Source organism: Lichenostomus cassidix, chromosome 1Ab (assembly GCF_008360975.1).
Source record: "Lichenostomus cassidix isolate B80296 chromosome 1Ab, HeHo_3.0, whole genome shotgun sequence".
NCBI lineage: Eukaryota > Metazoa > Chordata > Aves > Passeriformes > Meliphagidae > Lichenostomus > Lichenostomus cassidix.
This window is the reverse complement of record NC_139481.1, coordinates 4,930,726-4,948,954: the sequence shown is the minus strand read 5'-3', so window position 1 is coordinate 4,948,954 and position 18,229 is coordinate 4,930,726. Positions and strand designations below refer to the sequence as shown.

The following is an 18,229-nucleotide window of genomic DNA, read 5'->3' as shown; positions in this document are numbered from 1 at the left end:
GATGCAAACATTTTGACCCTCAAGTGTTAAAACACACTCTCCAGGATGCTTTACAGAATTGTAGGTCAGTTTTTCAAAACTTTTTTCTGTGCTATGGAGAATTTTATTGCTGAATAGTATATAATGAAGAGCTCAGCTAGAAGAGAGAACAAGCTCTACACGTCTATTAACATTTGGAACGAGATCTTCACTCAATTCCAAAAGTGACTTTCCAACTTTTCTCAACTGCAATACACTGGAGACACAGCACACAGATAACTAATAACTACATACAGCTTTAATTTTACAGGCTGGCCTGAACATAAGTGGGGAAACATGCCAAGTGAAATTAAGTGAAGGAACTAACTTGGACTGCACTCAAAAAAACATTACCATAAAATGTAAATATTTTATTTTCTATTTCTAAAACAGAAGATAAGCATGCAAACAAGTAAAACAAAACAGTCATCTGAGTCAGGCAGACCATCACCTCTCACTTTAACCTATATTTGTAACTCTACAGATCTTCCTTATATGAAAAACATATTCCTCTCTTCTATTTCCTTGCTTGAAAAGTTTAAATAACTAACAGAATGGGAAGAATGGAGGAGCACATTAAAACTAGCCAAACCAAGAACTGCAAACTATACCAAGTAAAGGTATTTTCCTCGCCTCTATTCTAATTGTAGGCATATCTTATAAAAGTAAGTAGATCATCTCTAGGTATACCTGTGATTTAACAGTATATAGTATCAAGCCATAAAAAAAGAAAGATAAATGATCTGGTGATTAAATGTAGTTAAGGTGTTGAATATTAGCTACTAACTATTTTTAGAACTCAGTAGTGAAAATTTGTAAGACTTCAGGCACTGTATGCACTGGGACATCTCCTATAACCACGGACAGTACCTCGAACACAAATCAGAAGAAAAACCCACAAACTTAAGCCTGAGAAGTCTGTCTGAACACCTGGAACTCAATTGTAGCTTGCAAGTGGCTTAAGTCAGAGCACTCAGTAGCCAAAAGCAGTCTTTTAATCAGCTTCAACTGGCTTTGGATCAGAGCCTAGTTTTCGTTCCTTGCATTTGAATTTCCATGGGTACTTAGGGGCTCCATGTCCTACTTAAGCACGACAGTGAAAAGTAGCAGCCTGTTTCAAGTAGCTTGGTGAACACCACTTGAGCTTACACTATATATTGTATTTCTAGAACTCAAACATGTGCTCTTTCAGAAGACACAAATTAAAGGACTATTTTGTTTCACCATCTTCCTCCCATTAACATGAAAGTGCTTCTTTACAGGGTATTTGTGCATCTCATCTGGTCAACACAAACACTTTAAAAAAGAGAATTTTTCTTAAACCCTTGGAAAAAACCCATCCTATAGCATACTACCTTACAATCTTGATATTCAGCCTTAGGTGACCTTGGTTTACACATTGCACTCCTTTTTAATGCATCTTGTTATTAATCTAAGTAACTTTTTCCCATCCCAGCAGTTAACACCATGGCATTCAATCACCTGGGACCCACCAGTGCCCAGGAACTTCTCTCCTTTGTCCAAGGATGGAGGGTGTAACTTATATTCTTTTATAAAAATGTTAACTCCAGATTATGACTGTTGTATTCATACATCAAAACATGCATTCAAGATTTGTCTTGATCTAAAAAGGTGATTAGAAATGATAAGTGAAGTTATATTATAAATTCTGTATTATGCTACTTACAAATTGCACAACATTGATTCTGCTTGTAGAACTCATGTGCCATTCTAATAAATTCTGTGTTATACCAATCATAATATCTTGTTAAGAAAATAACTCTTTAATTATATCTATGATTTAGTGACATCAATTTGCAAAAGATCCCCAAAAGATCCTGTCTGTCCCCTCAGTTTCCTTCTCCCTACCTCCAATATATATATTTACAAGTAGAGAGTAAGTATTTTTGAGAATCTGACTAAAATCTCTTAGGATTTCAGAGGTGTGCTCCAACCTCCCACACACACTAGATCCACTCATGAGCCGTTTTGATGGAAGAAGCAAGTGTTCTTCAGCTCAAGGCTATTTTTCCTCTAAGTATAGCTCCTGCTGGATTGAGGTTGAGTCCCCACAGACAATTCAGGTCTACCTTTCCAGCAACCTCAGTCACTTCATCACTGATATCCACAGGAGCAGAAGAAACTGAAATACTGCAAAGGTGGCAGACAGATGATGGGGACAGAAAGGGAAAGAAGAGCCAGGAAAGAGGTTGGGCATGAAAGAGAAATGGAAGGAGAGGGTCAGGACAAACTTTAAGAACTGATTAGGGAAAATGTGTATAATGGGACAGGGAATTGCTATCAGCAGGTTAGTGGGAATCAAATAAGCAGGACAGAGGGAGGACAGAACAAAGAGATGAGGCTGAGGGCAGGAAAAAACCATGTGATGAGCCACCTCGTAAGGAGAACTGTTTGCCAGCACCTGGGGAAGTACTGGAAGTGCAGCCTGAAGAAGAAGCCTTCATGCTATGATTAGGAGAAAAGGTGACTTGTTTTGGACAAGGAGCATCAGATGGAAGGAGCTGTAATAGAACCCAGCACAGAGTAGGAAGATGTTCTAACTTATGCAGAAAACTCCAAGGCAATAAGTATTAAAAAAAACCAGGTTAGTAAAATTTTGACCTATGTGAGGGAACAGGACAGGACAGGACATGGAGGAAAAGTCAAACAGTAGGAAGATGAATAACAAAGAAGAGATAAGAAGTCTTGTGGTCACTGGAAAACGTTTTCTTCCTCCAGCACTGATCCTCCATAAATGGTGAGAACACCTCCAATAACTCATAAAGCAAAGAAATGCATCAGGAACCTAAATGCTATTAATTAATTACACTGGTGTAATTTTTTTTTCCTTTTAATTTTGCCAAAACCAAGACTTATGAAGTTGCAGGGTGTCTTTTAAGAGATCAACAAAATTGGGAAAATATCAGAATTTGGGAAGTATCAGAATGAAGGCTACCTACAGCAAAACAAGTGTAATGGGACTATGAAAAATGTACATTAAACACCCTGCTCACTTATCATTTGCTATTCCTCAGTATTATTTTCCCAAATCCCCTTCATTAAAATCCAAGCCATATTTATGCAACTGGCAATTAGAAACATGGGTAGAACATTTGTTCTCTTCACTGCCATTTGCATTGAGATCCAGCTAAAACCCACAGAACTGTTTTCATTGCTTTCAAAAACCACCACGATCTTGAATCAGCATCACATTTAGAACGTTCTCTTACAGAAATCCCAAGCAGAGAAACATAAGGCCCAATTAAAAGAACTTAGTGCTAGAATAAGTCCCTGTAGTATTGATTAATCATTTTCCCAGACTGGTACAGCACGGTCTATCACCATCTGTGCATTAGCCCTTCAGCCCCCACTAGTGCCTTCTGTAAAGCACAGATCTCACCCTACAAAGCATTCCCTCTGAAATCTCTTTTTGCCCCATCTTCTTTTCGCCCCCAAATTATGGCAAAGGTAAAGAAAAGCCTGGCTCCAAGAAAGCGATTTGGAGACCAACTCAGTCTTTAGAACAACAAAAAAACCAAACCAATTCGTTTTTCCCAGCTAACATGCTCCTGCTGACTCCGAAGCAGGAGTTTTGGAACAGCTCCTTGCTCAGCCCCAGGCAGAGGGAGGGTGTGTGGCCCCAGAGCCTGGGAGGGGAGCAGGGAGCAGGAGCCCAGCACTGTGCACCCCCTGTGCCTGCCAGGAACCGGCAGCTCCAGCACGGCAGGAAGGCACCAGGGCGGCTTTATCAATTCCATCAAGAGTTCTGCCAGGATTCCCACAGAGCGTTTGAACTGAATCACATCAGCATTTTTAGACACAATCAGTTCCCCAGGAGAAAATTTCTCGTCTACTCCAAAATACGCAGCACTCTTATGCCTGCAATCCAGTACACTGAACAATGTTTGCATTTTATTGAAACATAAAATGTTTAATATTATTTAAAATTCGTTTTGTTGGCATCCATCCATTATCTTTTCATCCCTCTGTTTTATAACTAAGAGAATCCAAATATGTTTCACAAGGGTTACCACCTAGAAACTCATGCTGTTACTGAGCATGGGAATGTACTTCCAAATTGTGATTGTTAAGGGCATTCCTTTTAGGTACTTATATACCTAAGATTTGTAGATCAGAAAAGGTTTAGGTTTTTACAGCAATTAGAAAGTTGATTCAGCAAGCACGAAGAGAATGAAACAGTGTGGACTACATAACACTATGAAAAAGTACAGAAGCTGCCAACACATTGCAAGGTGTGTTCAGCGTGTAGCTTAACAACAGAGAAAATAATTTACTTGAGCATCCTAAATTGGGCAAGTAGCAATTCAGGGAGACACCAAAAAAACATGCTCAAGTTTGCAAATATTAAGCCCCAGGAAAAAAACTGAAAATTATTCCAGATTGCAAAAATTCTCAAAGCAGTCTTACTACCTAGACAGATTAAACAAAACTAGAGCCCTTAATGTCCTCATTTCTTTTACTCACCTGAGCTATTTCTAGGGGCAGTATTTGTAATAATATTATTTATATATATTTAGTACTGCAGCCACAAGTATTTAAGCAATGCATAATAAATCATTTATTTCTGTAAATCAGGTCATTCCCAATTCAGTAAGAAATTCAGGGCTACGTCCCTAAATAACTCTTACATCACTTTTCTAACATCAGACTAGAAACTGGCATAGTCTCAGTAAGTTAAAAATGCTTCCTTACACCAGTAGAGTTTCCAATATTTAGAGTTTCCAATAAAGAGACTGAGAAGCACTTCAAAAAAGCAGTGCAAAGATATTCTCTGAAAGTGGAGAGGCTGGTCAGCCCTGAATATCTAGTATTGTATTTCTCATAACTAATTAGCTGGCTTTATTTTTCCCCTCAGCCTAGCACTGTAGTTCAGCTCACTTCAGCCAAGTGTAATGTGTGTATGGTATGTAAGGTATGTATAATATACCTTAGAGCTTCAGAGCAATTCCAAACAATCAAGCAGACTACTGGGTACAATAGTGGAAATATGCCAAGTCAAATGGATTTGAAATATCACTTCAAAGTATTTATTTGCTTACCACAACATATACACCCTGAAAGATCACACTTCCTCCCCTACCCCCAATACCTAAAGGACTAAAAAATTTCAGCCACATGTTCATAGAATTCAATGTGTTGGGAGAAAGTTAGGCTAAACTATACTTTTGCCAAATAATTAGTTTGGCATTCCAACATGTCAGGTTTTCTGGTAAAATCCAAACATGACATCCACATTTAATTTCTCATCTCACCTACAGAGGACAAATATTTAACCAAATCAGCCATCCACTTCTTACAGCACTAACATAAAATTACCCCACTTTGTGGCAAAAAGGACATAAGATGGCACTGAACACCACATCCTCTAGAAAACAAAGAACACAGCTTTCAGAAACAGCTGTTCTGGATATCAGGACATGAAGCTCTGTCCAGCTTCCAGGAGAAAGCAGCAAGAAAATACATTCTTAATGAAGCATATTAGTAAGACAAATGAGAGGCAATTCCATTGCATTAAATCTTGTTTCCAAGGGAAATTGAACAGAATTTACCCGCTTTACAAAGCTGTTACCATTTGATCAAATGCATTCCATTTAACTTGCAAAGACATGGATTACCAGCACCCATTGGCACCTCCAATGCAATGAAGTGTTCTAGCTTGTAGAACATAACAGACTGATTTATTTCAGTGCAGAAGTATTTTCTCAAGAATATATCATTAACTCCACTGGATCAAACCTGCTGTGCCTAATCAATGGCCTCCACATATAATTTTTCAAGCTTTAGAGAGACAGCTCCCAAACTGTGTTTAGAAGAGCACTGATCATTTTAAAGGGGACAGCAGAGAGCAGATCACCATCTTCAAATTTTAGTTAGGGTGAATACCAGTGGCAGAAATTGCAAAGGCTGACAGTGACTTACTAGCAAAATAAAGTTTGGAAAATATGGCTTTAGACTTCAGACTTGAGGGAAATGCTCATCTAGAAAAATATCTGTAGCCACTATATGGGCATGAAACACCAGGACCTTGTGGTTTCTGTTCAAGAGACAAAAAAAGTCAGCTGGCTGCTCTCCAAACCAAAACCCAAATGCATTCGAAATGTGAGGTACAAAACAGTTTAAATAAATCTTTGTAATAGGTCAGACCCAGAGTCCATTTAGTAGATTCCTGTCTCAGCTGATCACACTCCAAGTGCTTTAAAGGCAGCGTGGGGGCAAGAAACTACAGCAGAAGGGCTAAAATTCACATCCTTCTCTAAACTGTTGCAACTGATGCTAAAATCAAATGGATACTTCTACCTCCAGGTAGTATACACATTCTCTACAAATATTAAAACTCTTGTTGGCTGCTTTGCTTAAACAACACAAGAAGCATGAATTTAAGTATGACTTACTAGACCTGGAATGAAAACATTTATTATGATTATTTTCAGATTTGTGACTTGCATTCCATTTCACTGAGTGCCTGCCTAGCACATCATGAGGTAAAGAAAGCATGCTCCAAACAGCACCTTTTTTCTATCATTTGTTACTTTCCACAGCCAGACTTTCCATCTCATAAGAAATCACTAAACACTCCTTACTTGAGTAAAAAACTGTGATCAATGTTGCATATGGCATTCCAGATGACAAGTCACCAGTTTTATAATGGCAAGTTTTCAGTATTGTTTCATTTTGCAATCTAAGACAGTGTGTCAATAACACTGTAGTATATTAAATTGTTCTCTTTTCAACACATATGCCTTTAAATTTACCCAGCATTTGAGGGTAGCTTGTGGTGAGTTATCTCTTGCAGGCAGCTAAGAACCACCTAGCTGGTTGCTCACTCCCTCCCTCCTCAATGGTAGAGGAGAAGAGAATTGGAAGGACAAAAGAAAGAAAACTCCTGAGGAAAGATAAAAGACAATTTAGTAAGTGACAGAAGTATCAAGCGAAGCTAACTTGAAAGTAAACTACCATTTACTTCATGCCACCAGTCTGTTAATGAGATGCATAAAATTCCAAAGTATTCAGATACATTCAGCAACCAGCCATTGGCATGGGCTAAAAATAAACTCAATTTCTGCTGCATGTTTGATATAACATGGGAGGTTTTAATTGTATTTTTGATTAGAAAAACCTAATCATGTCAAACCAGGTGTGTAATTAAAAGCAAGAAACTGGTTTATTCAGCTGCCTGAACATCCCTTCTCTGAATTTTCCTTATACTTGACAGGTGAAACTGGTAGGGCAGCTTGAATGCCTAGAGAAATCCAGTGCTTACTACTCAGCAAGCTTGAGGCACAAACTCAGAGCATAAACTACAGAAAGCAAGATGCAAATCTGAAGTCAAATGAAATGAATCAAGTACCAGATTTAAAAACAGAATATTTGAAGGATCCCAGTTGTGCATGCATGATGAATTAATTTATGCTAAGAATTTACATAGAATAAAAATAGCTTATTCTTCTAGTCTTCATGACTGCAGAGAAGATCACATGATTGCTTGCCTAATTAAAAGGCAGATGTACTAATAAACCAAGGTGTGACAAGGAGACACTTAAGAATTGTCCCCATGCACAGCATTCACAATCCTGTTTAGTTCCCTTAACTCTTATAAATACAAATTGTCACTTTCAAAAATTCAGTCTCACATCCACATTTTGAGAACTTCCATTAACTTTCCAGTACTGTGGAGACACATGAAGCATACCAATGCAAAACCAAGTGGAAAAGCTTTACTGGCCCAGATTTATGCTGAGTTTTTACACAAAAGCACCTCTAATTACTCTTAAACTTCAAAATAAAGCACAAAAAGAACAACCAAAACTCACACAGTATTCTGTAGTTGAACATAGAAGAAAGGGTAACTCTTTTTGTTACCTAAAGTATTACTTTCAGTTTAGAAGCTACCATGGAAATTTTTTGACCTTGTGGTGGGTGATAACACACAATTATTTGATCCTATCAAGAATCTGTAGGCAACTTCAGCATTTGGAGGCCACCAAGCTTTCCCAAAGCATGTACAGAATCTTTTACTTTGTTTTGAGATGAAACACAAGACCTATCACCACCTTACACCTTTCAAATGCCCATCATTTCTTACACTTAATGTTTTCCTGTAACTTTCCATACTCCATACCACCATTCAGAAGAGCTCATTTGCTTTCAGACTGTTTTTCCCCCACTCTAAGAATTGTCCAGAAGGGATTTCTTGGGTAAGCAAAATCATTCAGTACTTGAGTTAGAAGCCCCCTTAATGCATTCTCTTGTTTATTGGAATTCTCTCCTCCTTTCCTTTTACTAGGCCTTCACTACACCAAAATCCTCCTAATATTGTTTCTCTGCACACTTATGACCAGTTTTAGCTACTTGTTTTTTCTACCAGGCCCTGTAATAGATGGCTTTTCCCAGATGCCTTTATTTTCCTCAGTATAAAGCTGCATGTGGCAAATTTAAAGATCAACACAGAACATGATTACTTACACCACACATAACCACGCCCATGGAATTCCTTACCACAAGACACAAATTTCTAGTACCCATAACATGCATTCAATGGAGGCTGAAGAGAGGGTTTCCAAACAGAAAACACTTAAACTCATAAAATTCCTGAGTGACAAACTGCTCAAATTTGGAAGACAACCCACGGAAAATATCATACATGCCTGACCTATTCTTGTGCCCTTCCATTTTGACAGAGAGATACTCCAGATATGTCCACAAAATGTTTATTCCATTCCAGGTTTCAGAAAGCTTTCCTGCAAGGGACCAGCCCCAACTGATGTGCCACGGGAAAACTGGCTAAAAATTCTCACTAGAGCCTTAAGGTCTACAGTGAGCTAACAATTTAATTGGAGAAACTCCAAAATAATTTTAACTATTTTGTAACTGACACAGAGCAAAAGTTGGAACTGTTTTTGCAATTGGAAATGCAACTAACCTACCAGTTAAAAACCGATGTGCAAAAGATACTTTATCCAGGTCCTCAGAAATACATTGCTACAACCCTCAAAGAAAAAAATGAAGGGGGAAAAATTTAAAAAAAAAAATAAAAAAAAAATCACACAACTTGAAGCAACCCCACAAAACACTTAAATCCTGCCCTATATGCAAATACCGTATTCCTGCATTGTTTATACTCATAGAGAGGTTTTTATTCTCATTGCCTGGAACTCCTTCAGTTAATTTTAAACTTTTTCACTGTTATCCTACTGAGATCTTCAACCATCTTTGTCCCATACCTCTGGATCAGTTGTTACATCATCATTCTCCTTGAATTACTGTCCCTTCTCAACAACCAGCTATGTGTCTACTTCTGTTCATTTGCATGAGCACTGTCTTCTGTCTCTTTTTGCTCTCTGTGTGCATCTTCAATCACACAATTTGGGGAAAAAATCCTAATCCACAACACAACTAAGAATGCCCAAAGCTGTGTTCCCTGTTGGCTCCATGGATTCTGTCAGAAATCTCACCAGTAAATAACATAACTTGCTTTTATGCCAACACACCATTATCTACTTCCATTCAAGACTACCTCCCTCCCACCAAAACCAAGTCAAACCCAAACAAGCTTTAAACTAATATTTCCCTTAATTCTGCCACTGTGTGAATAACCTTCATCACCTCGTTCTACAAAACTTTTTCTCTCAGGCAGACTTTCACCATCTTGCATTTTTATGATTTCAGCATCCTCCTCTCTGGCCCAGAACTAAAGAGAACAAACCCAGCCATACAGACTTATCCTCATCACTAAGAGTGGAATACTTCTCCAAAGGACATGTGACTTGCCAGTTAAACCAAGCCACTACGAAATATATATGTTTCTCTCTCTTTATTATTGGGGATAAAATTCCCCTAGCACAGAGAAGAAAAAACAATCTGTTGTTTCTTCTGGGAGGTTGTTCAGAGAAAGAAACTTCTCTTCATCCCTTTCCAGGCCAAGGACAAGGAAAACAATCCTTTATTTCTGACACGACTAATTCATTGATTCTCCTCCAGCTAACCAAGCCAACTATTTGGTTTTCCTTTCAAAAAAAAGGTTACTTTTGAGCCCTGCCCTGTAGCCAGCTGAATCAAAATGCTGACTTCAAATGATCAGCAGCAGTAAGCTCCACCACAGACCGGCCATGCTTTCAGGCAAACACCTTCACACCTTGTCCTACACTAGGAAAAGTTTTGTCCAACACTCTGCCTTATCATGACACACACAAAGAAACTTCCCATCAGCTATACTACCTCTGCACCACAATCACACTGAACAACATGGTCTCATTTCTTTGCACTCCATCAGTTTCCTTAAATTGTATTTTGAGCTGGAGTCAGCTCCAACAGATGTATTTGCTTGATCCTACACAAACAATAACACGTAGACAACTCTCAACTAACAAGGCAGTTGCTAGTCAAAAATGTAAGATATGCAAGCAACTCCCCCCCATTTCCTGCATTTTTAGCAGCTCTAAACAAATAGCAGAAGGCTGTTGTAGTACTTGGGACTGCTTCAGAGTGATCAAAGATAAATAATGAGGTTGGCTCTCCATTACCAACTCAATTCCAGTCACTTTAAGTCAGTTTAAGAAATGTCATGGCATTCCCAGACAAAAATAAACAGACTCCTTAGGATCTGACAGCATTTCTCCACTCCTGAAGTGTGATTGGAAGTAGAGACTGAAATTATTATTGCGATATGAACAAGATTTTCTTTCAGAAGTAGATATTAATTGAAAGCAGTTGAGGTTGAGGTGGGGAGAAGATTGCTGCAACACTGCAACTTTAACAGTACCTCTCCTTTTCCAGCTACCTTCTCAATTGTAAAACACATCAGCCTTACTTTAACAGCCATATGGAATGGGAGCTAGGGCAGGGGGCAGGCTCTAATGGCAGATACCATGTATTTTCACATTTTCCTTCCTGCTTCAACCCATCACAAGCTGCCCTGTATAGTTGAACATCCTGAACTACCATCACAATTACACGAACAAATGGCTCAGTTAATGGGCACAAGTGAGACACAACTGGTCTGCTTTTAAAGGCAGAAGTTATAAAGGAACATATATGTGTGCAACACTTCTCTATCCACTGAGAGAATGAAGGAAGCAATCTCAGTGTTCACTGAAAAATGCTGGATGCTTTTTTAGGATAGTAACCTATCTATGACTACTGGCCATTAAAACTGCACTGTAAATCACAGAATCTTGATCATGGCACCCAAAACTGCATGCAGTGCTCAAGGTGAGGCCACACCTGAGCAAAGGAGAATCACCTCTCCCAACTAGCTAGTGATGCTGTGCTTGAAGCATCCCAGGATTCAGTAAGCTGCTGCAGTTCCTTCTGAACTGTGGTTGCTCCTGGCATTTCCTTAGTTTCCAACAGACTACATGTAGGATCAATAAACACTGAAAACAAACTAATTACATTAAGAGTCGCCATACAAGAAATTCCTGACTTTCTCAATAACATGAGAACTTGTTCAAGTTTCAGAGAAATGAACTTCAGCTCCAAGGCCAATAACCCCCACACTAAAGAGTTTCTATAAGCACCGTTTCTCAGTTCTAAAGTAGAGATAATTTACTCTTTCGTAAAAAAAAAAAAAGGAAAAAGTTCAACTTGGTAACACAATTTGATCCAAGCAGTGTGTAAAACTGAAATAAAAAGAACTAAAGCAAGCTGGAAACTAGCTACAGAGCTGGACTTGCTAGGCAAACAGTGTTCAGCCTCCAGTAGAAAGCTGGGGACAGAAGCAAGAGCCTCTCCCTGACTACACCCAAGTTTCCCATAGCCAGGAAAAAATCCCTTCTCTAGCAAATAATTTAACAGCAAGCAAAAAGTCAACTATTCATCTATGACTTCAGGGATCACTGTAGCATTGTCAAAACTGATAAAAAGGAGGTTTCAAGCAGTTTGTGGACAATACCTCTTGACCCCCCTAACAGCAACTATGTCCCTCCCCATGCCAGTTCTCTACACAAGGCCTGAGAGCATCATGGTCTCCACACAAACTCTCACCACAGTGAGTGGGGAGGAAAAAAAAAAAAAAAAGAAAAAAATTCCAAGCAATCCTGCACAGTCTTTCTTAGCTGTAAGAGGCTGGCTCTTGCTCTAAAGCATTCAATGCTTCTAGTAACTCTGACAACATAGAAAACACTTCCTTCATCTTGCCCTGTTAAACTAATCAATAATTTTGTATAATACAAAAAATATAGCTTACTGTCCCTTTCTAACTACTGTAAAATGGTAAATTAATATTTATCCAATAAAGCTGGCTTGAGAAAAATATTTCTTGAAGTGTCTTCATAGTTATAAAACTCCTGAAAGTTCTGTATCCTGTATTAGTACTACAATGGACTTTTTTGTGTTAATCCTGTCAGAAGCATTCAAGAGATCAAAACTACTAAGTGTGGTAGAGCATAGTGATCATGACACTTATCTGACCTCCTCACAGGTATTTTTTCAGCTCTTAAATTAACTTTTGCATACAGAGGGAGAGAGATGCAGGAAATATTGAGGTTACAAGTATGTGAATAGAAACTGACTCACCACAGTCCTTTGCTTGTTGGGCAGGAAGACTCTAACAATAGGCTTCTGTGGAGACTTAGGGTTATTCCGTGACATATCAGCAGGGTTTTGATAAACTGAAAGGGATGAAGGTGCTACAGAGAGGCTAGAGGAGGAAGATGATGCAACTGTGTCTGTTGAAGCTGAACTGGAGACAGAGAAATCAGTTCCATTCCCCATGGATTCCAGTAACTGCTGTTCTCTCTGTTGAAGAGCATCGAGCTTGCTGGTGTACTCTTCATAGGCCTGTGATGGAAGAGCAGATGTTTTAACCATGTAGCAGCCTCAGACAAAACAGAAATCTAAATTAGGAATAAACATGAAACAAACACTTCCTAAACCAATACAAATTCCCCAGGAATAGGAACAAAATGGTCTGGTCAAATTTTTCACGACACAAAAAAATGGCTTTCAATACATCATGTTAAACCTTCTGAACCAACAAGTAATATTTTAATGAATTAGATGAAGAAATGGATAAAATAAACAGTAAGTTACAGTTTCAAAGCACCTGCGCTGAAGATTCTAATTCACAATCATTTTAAAAAACCCAGAAGTCTTTAACTAATGTTGTCAGCTGCATTGCTGAATTACTGTGCTCCAGATAGATTTATCATTCTGTTGGAATGACAGTTAAATACTTCTAATGCAATAATTAAGAGAAAGCTCAAATCTGCTTTTTATCATCTGTATCTGACGACTCACCTAGCTCACTGTTCACCATCCTTCACCTCTGGCACTACCCTTTCATACCAAATAGCACAAAAAACATTTTTCAGTTAGAACACAACACAGTTTGCCCTGTTTTAAAGCCATCCATAAACATGTAAAAATAATCCTTTGAACATTTTTTAACATCTGTATAAGATCAATTGGATTTTCCAGCATGTTTATGTGAAACCTGATAACATAGATCCATTTTCTTAAACAAAAAAATCAGTAATATTAAATTTACCTATTAAGTCTTTATTAAAAATATAGTCAAGTTAAACATTATAGCCAAGATCTGTAATACAAATACATAATCAGTATATATTTTTCATTAAAGTTTGTTATCCACAACTCTGTCACAAGAAAATTTTGATCTGTATCCAAGTACTGGAAGCATTTCTTCAGTATATAAATTAGTAGAATAACTAGATTTTTTCAAGTGTATTTGTACAAAAGAAAGATGCTTTTTGGTTCTATTTTTAAAAATTACTTTTTGTTTTGCTTTCCTAGTTCCTTGTTTATAACATGTTGCTAATTAAAGTTACTGGAGGACTGAACTGACCAAAATGTCTGCAGCACCTGCATGTGGAAGAAGAAAAATAAAGTTAAGAGTAAAAATAACCAGCATTCAGTAGTGCAGCCACAAGTACTCCATTTTATTAGGAGTTTGTTTCTCCAGGTTAAATGTGCAGGCTCATCTAATCCAAACTGGTTTTGCTGAGTAAACAGTGGTTCATTCCTCCCTTTTTAAGAACTCTTAGCATCCTCCCAGGATGGTCCTATGTTCAAAATGTGTCACCCTCCCCACAGTATTAAAGAGTATGACAATTCGACAGTTAGGACTAAGGAAGAAAAAGCATTTTAAAAAATGGTGGTGAACATCACAGTTGCAAATTCTAAATTTTATCGTTTCCACTTTTGATAAACATACATTAGTTGCAAGAAACTAAAAACTACTTACTATTTCTTTTAAAGACTGAAGATGCCTACCATTCCACAACTAGACCCCAAACTCTGAGACTGAAAACCAAAAGATTTTCACTCTAACCCAACTGTACTGTCAAAAGTATACTGTAAGGTTACCCAATTATAAATAATGACATTTTTTGGCCATACAGTAACACATCTCTCCTACTACAACTTTCTTTCCTACATCAACTTTTCATGGAAACTTGAGTAAAAGCTCCATGTGCCAAGAATTATTTTCAGTAAACAAAAATTAGGAAACATAAACTGTTACCATTTCACCAATACTTTTCTAAATACTTACTTCCCTTTCTCATGAACATTGCAAAATATTATTCAAACACATGCAACATTACGTTGCTTCCAGATACTTGTGGGTTTAGTTCCTTCACAAAATTACACACAACTTTCAAAATGCTCAATCCTACAATGTTTACATTGGCAGCTTAATCTGTCACTAATGCAAACTCAAAGTCAAATGATTTATCTTAAGAGAATAAACAATGAGTATGGAAGGCTGGGAGCTGCTGCTGGCTTTGGGTTCTATACCACTGATTTCTGCAAAAAGCTCTGTATTCTTTTTGAGAACAAAAGCTCTCAAGTATTGTACAGTTATTTGGTGTCATAGCAGAAGATCCCATAGTAAAACAAAGGAACTAGAAATGCATTGCTACTCTTTAAATACATTTCTCTCTTTAAAAATTCTTCATATACAAAAGGAGTAACAGTATATGCAACAGACACGGAATATCTCCAATAAAATTTCATTTCACGAAGATTAAGTACTTTGGAGAAACAAAGTTTCATCTAATGAACAGCACCAATAGACCTTACAAAGGCAATGGCACCAAGGAAAGACAGAATTATTCCACAGAGTTAAATTCAAAGATTGTTCCATCAGCAAAGCTGACCTATGGCAAGTATTTCCAGCTAAAACAAGGATTATGTTGCAGATTTGGCCTGTGTAAAAAACTGACCTGCAGCAGCACAGCCACCTTAACAGACAGGCATCAACAGCTACACAAACCTTCAAGGCAGGCAAGACCCTCTGGGTCAACTTTGAGGTTTATTTCTGACAGTGTTTTTCAAAAAAACTAAAAAACTTAAAAAATTGATTCTGTACGGACTTAACGGCATGACAAATATTAGGATGAACATTCAAACAAATAATTAAATCAAGGATTTTAATGGCATTTCAGAAGGAAGAGTTTATGAAATCTTCACTGAAATCCAATCCCTTTACATATTCCCATTAGGAAGTGAGTAATGTTCTACATAAAACTTAAATCTTGCTTGATATAAGGAGAAAAAAAGGAGAGGAAAACAAAAAAAGAATAAAAAAAAGCATTGGAAGATATCTCCAGAAGTCATTTAGTCCAAACACTCTTTGAGCACAGAAATAATTTTTAAGTTCAGTGTGGCTGCTTAGGGCGTTGCCAAAGCAAGGTTTGCAAGTCTTGAAAAGATGGAGAACCCACAACTTCTGGATCAACCAGCTCCAGAGCTCAAAACCCCTGCTCATGATGAAGAATTGCCTCTTATGAAATTAACTCGATGCTCACTATCTGTGACATTGCCCCTTCTCCATTTGCTGTGCAGCTCTGGAAAGAGTCTGGTCCTCTCTCTAGATTGAAAGAGTCTGCAGATTGCTCCTGAACCTTCTCTTCTCCATGCTGAACATCATGTCAAAGCAGCCACACAAGCAGTGAGTGCTGCTTCATGCTGGCCACCTTAGCTGATGCAGCCCAGTGTTTCATTCCACAAAGTATATATCTGAAAAGCTGAGTATTAGATTAAAGTTGGTACAACTTGTCAATCTACACGTAATCCTCTGGCTATCAAAAACAGAACAAAAATTTAATTTTAATTATATTGCATATCAGTATATTTGCACATCATATAATAGCCTCATACATGTGAGAATCCTCCTGAGACTTCAGCTAAGTAAAATGCATCAGGGCCCAATAAGCTGTAAAGTCCAACTAAAGCATTACAAGATGGAATGTTTATATTCAATGTGCACACGTGCCAAAATACAACTGCTGTCTTATTCTGCTGTATATATTCTGCTGTTGTAAATGTTGTAACTTTAAGGCTGTTGCTCCTGAGTATATACTTCTTAAATGTTGCAATTTACTGACAAAGTAAAAACTGACCTAAGAAGTCAACAGAATTTGAAAGATGTTATGCAGATGTGCCAAAGGAGTTCTGCTGAAGAGATGAGGACAAAGGATTTCCTCAAAAATATTCAATTTTTTTATATGTATTATTTATATTATATTTGATGTTTGTTTTCTTGGGCCATGATCAGGCTATACATTCTAGTGACATCCTCTAAGGAAATAAAGAGCACAATTAAAAAAAAAAACCTGTAAGAAACCCATGTAGCAAAATATGATTTCTCCTTCTCTCTGCCCCTTACTACATCTGGTTAGAACACCAGACTAAACTCAAAAAGAGAACTGCTTTTGCCATGCCCTCTCTCTTCCTCAATCAACTTTAGATAATATGCACACATTGCAAGACCCCAAAGCCTAAACTACAGGTTCCTTGCCTTTGAAACTGAGATTGTGTTTCTATTTAAAAGATGTCTGACCTTTTAGGCTGTTGATCAAACGCAAATCCCACTAAGTTAAACGGGAGCTGAAGATAGACAGTAACATACGTCACGATTTCTTCATTTAGTAAGACTCCTAAATCTGTACTTAGTCTAACTTTAGACACTCCAGTTTTGGTCCAACATATTTGAACAGCATCTGTTAGGAGCCTGGTAAAACCAATCTGAAATTCCCCAGAGGGCCACCAGGTTTCCCGGTGTCTGTATGCAGTGTTAGCATTTTCCTGGAATCCCACAGTCTGGAACAACCTGAGATTCATCACCAAGATCTATTTCAGACTGGATCTGCCTGCTGTTGCAATAAGCATACTTCAGATCAGCAAAGAGGTAATCTTCTTTAATTAACTAATTTGACCTCCTGCATGGATTCTTCAGATATACAGGAATAAGAAATGAAATAGTCTCCTGATGTTCAACAGCCAAACTCTCAAAACTGAGAACAGCAATGCCTCTGAACAGAACACATCCAGGCAAAGAGAAAGCTAGGAGAAAAATAAAAATCACAGTACTCGGGGGCAAACATACCTCTACCCCCACAATTCTCATTTTAAATTGCTTCCAAGAGTAGGAGTAAGAAAGAGAATGATTCCTTCAAGACAGTATTAGAGAGCTGACCGCATTTTAAAACTTATTTTGATACCACTGTAGTTATATGCATTTGTATACTGTTCCATTTTGTGTGGAGTCCAAATTAAAGAAACAAAACCAAACCAAACAAACCCCCAAAGACCTGGCAGCTTAGTCTTGGACTGTTAACTGAAGTAACCTACAGGTCCAGAATGCAGCCTCATCCCAGACAACAATTTACACGTGAATGGCCAATACTGTTAAAGTCCTCACAGGTAAGTGCTGGTAGGTAATACTGCACACATGACTATGGGGCAAAAAGGACACACAGCAGTCGGGAAGTTTAAATAGGTAAGGCCTCCCTAAACAGTCCTTAAGAGTCTACAAAGGCTAACAAATCTGATTATGTCATTTAATCACGATCCCTCCCTTCTAAGTTTGAGCTGACTGCTTTTGGCCAGCCTGGGTCTGTGCAACCCATTTCAGTTTGTACACAGCATTTGTTACCAAATACATAGGTCTTTACTCTCCTTTCTCTAACTCATGTTATCCTTTTCATCAGTATTTTATCAGTAGAGACAAAAGAAATACAAATTTTGATGGACGTTACAAAGAATATGCAACTGCATATTTTAACCATTTTTGCTAAGTGAATCCCAGGTTTTCCCAGTATCATAATAGCAACCTTCTTTGCAGTAAAGATTTCCAATATTTACAATGCTTAGACAAACCCTTAAGAAAAGGGTTTTTCCATGGTGAGTCACAAACTATGTATTTTGGGAAACAGCACTTCAAGGA

General features: G+C 37.9%; 1 protein-coding gene across 3 annotated transcripts in view; it reads right to left on the bottom strand.

Moving 5' to 3' along the window:
- BRAF (B-Raf proto-oncogene, serine/threonine kinase) overlaps nt 1-18,229 on the bottom strand; it is a 74,902-nt gene that overhangs the window by 36,342 nt on the left and 20,331 nt on the right. For all 3 annotated transcript variants that reach the window (XM_085049520.1, XM_085049518.1, XM_085049519.1), the window contains exon 3: nt 12,553-12,816. In XM_085049520.1, the coding sequence (XP_084905646.1) occupies nt 12,553-12,816 (264 nt within the window). The remainder of the gene's footprint in view (nt 1-12,552; nt 12,817-18,229) is intronic.